General features: G+C 37.7%; 1 protein-coding gene across 1 annotated transcript in view; it reads right to left on the bottom strand.

The window, feature by feature from the left end:
* Nucleotides 1-462: 462 nt before the first annotated feature.
* Nucleotides 463-8,639, bottom strand: part of LOC141140517 (sulfotransferase 6B1-like) — a 30,165-nt gene continuing 21,988 nt past the window's right edge. The window contains exons 4-7 of the mRNA XM_073627798.1: nt 7,806-7,932; nt 3,795-3,889; nt 3,264-3,420; nt 463-679 (exon numbers count right to left, since the gene is read on the bottom strand). Coding sequence (XP_073483899.1) covers nt 549-679; nt 3,264-3,420; nt 3,795-3,889; nt 7,806-7,932 — 510 coding nt within the window. The 3' untranslated portion in view covers nt 463-548. The remainder of the gene's footprint in view (nt 680-3,263; nt 3,421-3,794; nt 3,890-7,805; nt 7,933-8,639) is intronic.

Genomic DNA, 8,639 nt, shown 5'->3' with positions numbered 1-8,639 from the left:
TTTTACCATTAATCGGAACCGAAACTTTTGTTTACTAATTGTGATGTTTCGCCTTAAGCTATAATCACTGTCAGTGCTGTACTAATAGAAGCTGCAGTTCAACATGCCCTAATGTTTGCACAGACTAAAAATTTCTCATCAAAGTCTCAATTCACAAAGCCACATTCGTTTTTCTTTTTACTTGTGGTGGGTATTTTATCTGATCAAAGATGTTATATTCATAAAAATAAATGCGTTATTGTAGAATCACTTTGCGCCTCAATCACTAAGGTACACAAAGCACTACAAAACACAAAAGTAGTGGGGAAAAACCATAGAGCATTGGGGGGCACTGGCATTTGGCATTAGGTGTTCTATTTTTAGTAACATGTGCAACCAACTGTATGCCAATAAGCTTCAAACCACTGCATTTTATATAGGAAAAAAAAAATATATATATATATATATATATATATATATATATATACTTTAATCTGGCTTTTATTTAATACAGTCACATAAAAACATAAGACTTGAAAAGTGATCTAATGTACCAGACTAAAATCACATTAAAAAGTGCAGTATTTTTCATAGTTTATCATATTTCCTAGTTTTGTTCCAGCAAGATACTTTTCAAAATGTGCATCCACCTCCTTGCTCTGATCTTCGGTAAAAAGACTCTTCCAGTCCCCTACTTCTCCTTTAAAAGCAATAAAGTCTAAATAGTTATTATAACTAATGAGTTGGAATCAAAATGCAATCCTATAAAAACAATTCACAAAAAATAAATACATTGCAGAATACATCTTTGAGCTTCTTAAATTAAACAAGTCAGAATTGTAACCATATTTTACACCACTGATCAGTTTGGCTTGTTCAGTTATGTTTTAGAATATTTTTACTATCTTGCAGCATAGTCACTTGAAATATTATTTGCAGACGCCATACATTTTACAAGGATACCTTTCACAACCAAGTTGTACAATGTTTGAAATGAGCGACAAAAAGGGCAATGTTCTGCTATACAGTAAACCAAATACTTTATTATTTAACCACCTCTGTACCATGCCATAGCCAAATATGCCAACAGCATGGCTCTCTTGTTCTAGGAGGGCTTCCATGGACATCCTGCCAGAACACGCCTATCACGCACCCCCTGGGGCACGCATTGGGCATGTTCTGTGACCGCTGTGTCCTTTGGACACAGCTGATCACAGATCAAGGTAAGGGGTCAATCATAGTGGCCCTTTACCATGTGATCAGCTGTGTCCAATCACAGCTGATCACATGTAAACAAATTTGACAGTTATTGGCATTCCTTTTCTCATGTGCTGTCAGTGCTTGAGGAAAGGAGAGCTGATAACCAGCCAGTCTGGCAGGGCACATATACACTGATAATCAGGGCACTGATAATCAATGCAGCTCCATCGGTGCACATTAGTGAATAAGAAAAAGTACTTATTTGCAAAATGTTATAACAAACTAAGAAACCCTTTTTTTCATTTGTTTAGGGAAAAAAGGGGAGAGAGAGAGAGAGAGAGAGAGAGAGAAGAGAGAAGAGAGAGAAAAAGAGAGAGAGAAAGAAGAGAGAGAGAAGAGGGGAGAGAGAGAGAGAGAAGAGAGAGGAGAGAGAGGGGGGGAGAGAGAGAAAGAGAGAGAGAGATCCCCCGTTCTGTCAGGGAGAAGACAGACATCTGCTGTTTCTAGAGATTAGAAACAGCAATGTCTCTCTACTCCCAGTCACTACACTGCCCCCACAGTTAGAAAAAAGTACTTACCGGTATTTGCAAAATTTGATAACAAACTAAGAAAACCTTTTTTTTCCATTTGTTTAGGGAAAAAGAGAGAGAGAGACAGAGAAAAAAGAGAGAGAGAGAGAGAAAAAAAGAGAGAAAGAGAGAGAGAAGGGGGTGAGGGAGAGGGAGAGAGAGAGAGAGAGAGAGGGGGGGGAGAGGGTGAGGGAGAGAGGGAGGGAGAGAGAGAGAGAGAGAAGAGAGAGATCTCCCATTCTGTCAGGGAGAAGACAGACATCTGCTGTTTATAGAGATTGGAAAAAGCAATGTCTCTCTACTCCCAGTCTCTACACTGCCCCTACAGTTGGAAACACCTCCCTAAGACACACTTAACCCCTTGATCGCCCCTAATGTTAACCCTTTACCTGCCAGTCACATTTATACAGTAATCAGTGGCTATTTTTAGCTCTGATCACTGTATAAATGTCAATGGTCCCAAAAAAAGTGTCAAAAGTGTCCGATTTGTCCGCCGCAATGTCGCAGTCCAGCTAAAAATCACAGATTGCCGCTATTACTAGTAAAAAAATAATAATAAAAATGCCATAAATCTAACCCCTATTTTGTAGACGCTATAACTTTTGCGTAAACGAATCAATATACTTTTTTTTGCGATTTTTTGCGGGGTTTTTTTTTACCAAAAATATGTAAAAGAATACTAATGCCAAGAATGCATAATGGCATATTGTTTTTCCTTTTTTAATTTCATGATATTTATTATAGCAAAAAGTAAAAAATATTGTGTTTTTTTTTCAAAATTGTCGCTCTTTTTTTGGTTATTTTATTTATAGCACAAAATTGCAGAGGTGATCAAATACCACCAAAAGAAAGCTCTATTTGTGGGAAAAAAAGGACGTCAATTTTGTTTGGGTACAGCATTGCACGACCGCGCAATTGTCAGTTAAAGCGACGCAGTTCCGTATCGCAAAAAATTGCCTGGTCATTAAGGGGGAAAATCCTTCCGGGGCTGAGTGGTTAAATGCCACCAAAAGAAAGCTCTTTATGTTTAAAAAAAATTTAATGAGTACACTGTTGCATGACCTCGCAAATGTCATTCAAAGTGCTACAACTCTGAAAGCTGAAAATTGGCCTGGGCAGGAAGGGGTGAAAGTGCCCAGTATTGAAGTGGTTAAATTTGGTTGTGAAAACAAGCTCTCAATATACTATTTCTAATGAACACAGTAAACAGAAAAACACTGTCTACCAATAATTCAATTTATTTTGAAAAAGAAAAGAAAATAATCCATGGAGATATACAAATTTTCAGAATACAAATAATTTTGCTTTGCATATGATTGGGTGGCTGAAGTGAACAGATTTAGTCTGTTATTATTTTTGTAACTCAAACCCAAAATAATGGATTTAGATCTGTCTTATTTTTTTGTACAACACAGGATAAAACCGTTTTAATATTTTACCTTTTTTGAAGAAAACATTCCCAAGATCTTCATGTTTGTTTGTACAACACAGGATAAATCCGTTTTAATATTTTACCTTTTCTGAAGAAAACATTCCCAAGATCTCCATGTGTGTTACTGGATTTCTCCTTCATAGAAAAAAAGGTTGTTTTTTCTTGTACCAACTTGATTTGCTCATCCTTCAGAGCTAAGCCATAGAAGTCATTTATTTTTCTCAGTGCTTTTGTGAGGTCCTTTAGACAAAAAAAAAAAGAGAAAAAAATGATAATTATATATTGTCTTTTGCATTTTTGGGTGTGGAACCAGTCAGAGCAAAGACATTTGTGGGGTCTTAAATCATGCTGAAGAACCACAAAGACATGGACTGTTGGTTGTATCCTTGTACCAACTGAACTTCAAATGCTAGCCAAAAGCTGAATGCATTGTTTTGATGGAATACATTCCTAATTAAATCTGTAAGCCATTTTAATATCTTCTATAGATGTATTGATTCTGTACACAAATATACCAGACAAATCCAGTATTCATATTTAGGTGCAAAGTAGCAGCGTTACTGCGAACAATAGACGTTTTTGGTATTACTATAGACTGTAGGGCAAACACTAACCGCTTTCATGTCTTCAAATGTAAGTACTAGGATAGTCCCATCATCAATATGTTTCTCCCACTGAAGAGTATAATCAAAGTACGATCCATAGATTACTAAAATAAAAGACAATATGTAACAGTTACAATACCATAAAAGATTGATAGTAACAATTGTTTACTAATAGAGCAAAGCATGCTTACTTTCTGTAAAAAAAAATGTAAATTTTTAGATATCTAAGCACATCAGATGAGTGAAAATCACTTTCAAAGATTACCCATTAATGGGCAAGGAAAATTAAAAACAGGATTTTTGCTTGCAAATGATTGGATGAAGCCAGTACAACTTTATTTCATTTATTAAGCTAAGTGAAAATTCACTTTTCAAAGAAACTGCCCTTAGCTTGGAGAATGAGGTGAAGTTGTACTGACTTCAATCATCCATTCATGTGCAAGCACAAATCCATTTTCTTATCTTTCTTGCACACGACGTGTTCTTTGAAAAGTGAACTTTCACTTTATTTCACCTAATTCAATACCAGGGGCAGACAACTGTGGCCCTGCAACTGTTTTGTAACTGCATGGGCATTGAAAAACTGCCAATTACAAGCATGAATCCCAGAGGCATAATGGGAAGACTGGCAGTTACTCCCAGAGGCAGAGCCATGATGGGACTTTTAGTTCAGCAACAGCTGGCCGCTCCTGCACTGGAATAAGTGAACATTCACTTTGAAAGTCAACATATCTAATCCTTTAGTAAAATCAACCCCACTGCCTCCTACATTAAAGCTTTTTGGTATTCTACCTGTAGGTTTAGCTTTAGAACCAACTGGCAATTAACAGGTAAAGGTTTTCACATTCAACTGAAAGCAGCTTATTATGCTATATCCTCTCACTATATATTCCCTTTGATAAATATTTAATAGCATTATAAACTTAAGTAATGCCAACATTTTTCAATGTATAGGGAGCACGATGCAGTTGTTCATCTAAAAATATGTACACAAGTAGACAACAAGAAAAGTGTATTGAATGTATTTATTTGTTTTGTCTGCCTTTTTTTTTAACTGCTTCAGCCTGGAAGTTTTTACCCCCTTCTTGACCAGAGCACTTTTTGAGATTTGGCACTGCGTCGCTTTAATTGACAATTGCGCGGTTGTGCAACAATACACATGAACAAAATTGACGTCTTTTTTTTTCCCGACAAATAGAGCTTTCTTTAGGTGGTATTTGATCACCTCTGCAGTTTTTATTTTTTGCGCTATAAACAAAAAAGAGCGACAATTTGGGAAAAAACGCGTTATTTTTTACTTTTCGCTATAATAAATATCCCCCAAAAATATATTAAAAAAACCTATTTTTTTCCTCAGTTTAGGCCAATATGTATTCTTCTACATATTTTTGGTAAAAAAATTGCAATACGCGTATATTGATTGGTTAGAGCAAAAGTTATAGTGTCTACAAAATAGGGGGTAGATTTATAACATTTTTATTTTTTTTAAATTTTTTTTACTAATAATGGCAGCGTTCTGCGATTTTTATCATGAATGCGACATTATGGCGGACACATCGGACAATTTTGACACATTTTTGGGACCATTAGCATTAATACAGTGATCAGTGCTATAAAAATGCATTGATTGCTGTAAAAATGTCACTGGCAGTGAAGGGGTTAACACTAGGGGCGATCAAGGGGTTAATTGTCTTCCCTAGTGTGTGTTCTAACAGAAGGGTGGAGGGGACTGACTAGGGGAGATGACAGATCACTGTTCATACTTTGTATGAACAGACGATCTGTCACTTCTCCCCTCAGAGAACCGGGATCTCTGTGTTTACACACAGAGTGTAGAAACACGAGAGTTGCGCTAGAAAATTAAATAAATGAATAAAGTGAAGTGGTGAATATGTGAACCATATATGATGAATAGGCTAATTCGCATGCACAAAATAAATGCTATAAATATAGTCTCTATGAGTAGTGGCGTCTAATAATAACCCCCCGTGCTGAAACAGAACAACAGAGTCCACATAAGACGATCTTGATCCACTCTGTGAAGAAATGTGATCCACCACTGAAAGATAGAAGGGGTAACTCCTTACCAGAAAACCATCATCCCCCACCACAGAGGATCATAGCAAGCAAAAGCAGCTGTGACTTGAAATTGGCATCAATACTAGTCTGCTAGATCTTCGGATCATCACATGGTTGGGACCGAATCAAATGGGAAGTAGACCGTGTAACAAAGATAAAAACTCCGATAGTGTAAAACCTTATGAGTTTAATAAATCGCATAAAAAAACACACTTACACAGACGTTTCAAAAGATAAGTCTTAAGTCCGGTCAGGCGGCCGCACAGACTCGGACAGACCCATCCTCTTGGAATATGAGCAGTGACTGGAGGTGACGTCAGCGCGTCGTCCTGCTCTGCCCTACGCATTTCGTAATAAGATTACGTCATCCAGGGGCACGGGCGGCGCACTGTGTCACCTCCCTAAGTACTATAGCAATGCAACCAAGCCTCGCTTTGAGCCCCGGTCAATCAATAGACAGACAGCCTCTCTCAGAATGGAACGCAAGCCTAGGAAGCAATTAGCTCTGCATAATGTTAAATAATCAGAATATATAAAAATATATATAAAAACAAAAGGAAAAAAAACGTCCACATCGGAAAAAACATCATACGGACATCGCACGTATGAATAAAAACGAATGGAGCACTAAAAGAATGCCTCTGTTAAGGATAAACCGGAAACAAAACAGAATCCATATCACGGTGACCCTCGCAGAGATTGAATGGACTAACGTATAGTAGGGTCTCACCAGATAAAGATGAAATAAAATGCTAATCATCCAGTGATAAACAATAATAGTCCATCCTACCCGTAATCTACAGCAGAGGTAACAATGGAGGAAAATAAAAATTGAAATTAAAAATACGTAATTGGTTAATGCCGCCCCACCCGTGACAGATATGTTAATGTTCCCGACAAAGTATCAAAATAAGACCCTCTATAGTGTTGGGTAGAGCTGACCACTCAGATAGATCCTGATAGACAATCTAACCCACCAACCAAAATAACAATTTACAACTGTAAAAGATTTGGTCAGTCTAAAAAAACGGAAGTTGAATATAACCAACTATGGGGCTACTGGTGTGATAATGAGTGGTGACATCTAGTGGATCATTATCAGAATACACAGCAAAAAAGCGAGGCTTGGTTGCGTTTCTATAGTACTTAGGGAGGTGAAGCAGTGCCCCTGGATGACGTAATCTTATTACAAAATGCGCAGGGTGGCGCAGGACGCCGCGCTGACGTCACCTCTAGTCACTGCTCATATTCCAAGAGGACGGGTCTGTCCGAGTCTGACCGGACTTAAGGCTTATCTTTTGAAACGTCTGTGTAAGTGTGTTTTTTTATGCGATTTATTAAACTCATAAGGTTTTACACTATCGGAGTTTTTATCTTTGTTACACGGTCTATTTCCCATTTGATTCGGTCCCAACCATGTGATGATCCGAAGATCTAGCAGACAAGTATTGATGCCAATTTCAAGTCACAGCTGCTTTTTCTTGCTATGATCACTTCACTTTATTTATTTATTTAATTTTTTAGCGCGACACTCGTGTTTCTACATTTTGGTAATATATGGTGTCATATAATTAGAGTTGCTGCTTTTCACTTTTTATCATTTGTTCAGGTTTACTACACATTTTTCAAACCTTTACATATGATTGTTTATTCACATGATGTAGCGCGGTTTTTTTTTTCCATTTTTTCTTTACACACAGAGATCCCGGCTCTCGCCGTGTTACGAACAAGCGCATGAGCCCAGCAGTCATCGAGACCACCAGGCACTCGCATCGGCTCCAGGGGCGAGTTGCGGGCGCGCGTGCTCACCCCTAGTGGCCACCAGAGGGAGCGACGTAACATAATGGCGATTCGCACAGCCGAGCCATGTTGCCGCAGCACAACTGCGGCAGCTGGTCTGCAAGCGGTTAAACTGTATTTTTAAACCTATCCAGTCAGTACCATTTCCAGTTATAAAATCCTTGAAGAACAAGTCCCAAGATTCATATGTCGGAAGCACAGGATTCTTGTTTGAGAAATGATAGAAAGACACCGCTGTATCTTTTGGATTCCGAAGGATGAGTAACATCTGCAAAAAAAAACACACAAGGCTTAATATGGTAAAAAAGTATTGTTCACTATGTTTTACTTCAGTAACCTATGCACATGATTGTCCTGAATTATCACATATATAATAATTTGATAGGTATATAAATACATTAAATATGGAGCTATTATTAAGATGAAATAATAAAGTTTATCTCAGGCCAAAAGTTTTTGCTTAGAATTGGATAGAATATGGAATTAACATAGTTGCCAACATTGAAAAAAAAATATGTGGGACACTTTTTTGGCTGTAGGCGGAGTTGTACAATAATTAGGGGGCGGGGCATTCGTTTGTAGGCGTGGCTCCGGAAAAATCCATAAGGCGTGGCGTACATGAAAAGTGGCTCCAGCAATAGGGTCACCTGTTTTAAAGTTGGGCCTACACGATCCCAGGTTCAAAACAATTCTTAAGCTTTAACCAATTTAGACTAAAACATTTTCTTTCTTTCAGGAAAAGGAAATCTATTTCAGACATTAGAGTGATGCATGACCCATCTTTGAAATTCTGGAAGGCTATGCAACTCAGTCACTTTTTTTCTAATATCACCTACCTAACCACCTACACCTATAGATGTCCTTTGAAAAACTCTGTGGACCCTTTCCATTATACCTTGTCCACTGCATATAGTCTTCTTACACATCCTGCAGATGACTTTGAACTTCCTTTTCTAACATCCCTATAAATGGGAT

This window comes from Aquarana catesbeiana, linkage group LG04, assembly GCF_042186555.1.
Source record: "Aquarana catesbeiana isolate 2022-GZ linkage group LG04, ASM4218655v1, whole genome shotgun sequence".
NCBI lineage: Eukaryota > Metazoa > Chordata > Amphibia > Anura > Ranidae > Aquarana > Aquarana catesbeiana.
This window is presented reverse-complemented; position numbering and strand designations above follow the sequence as displayed.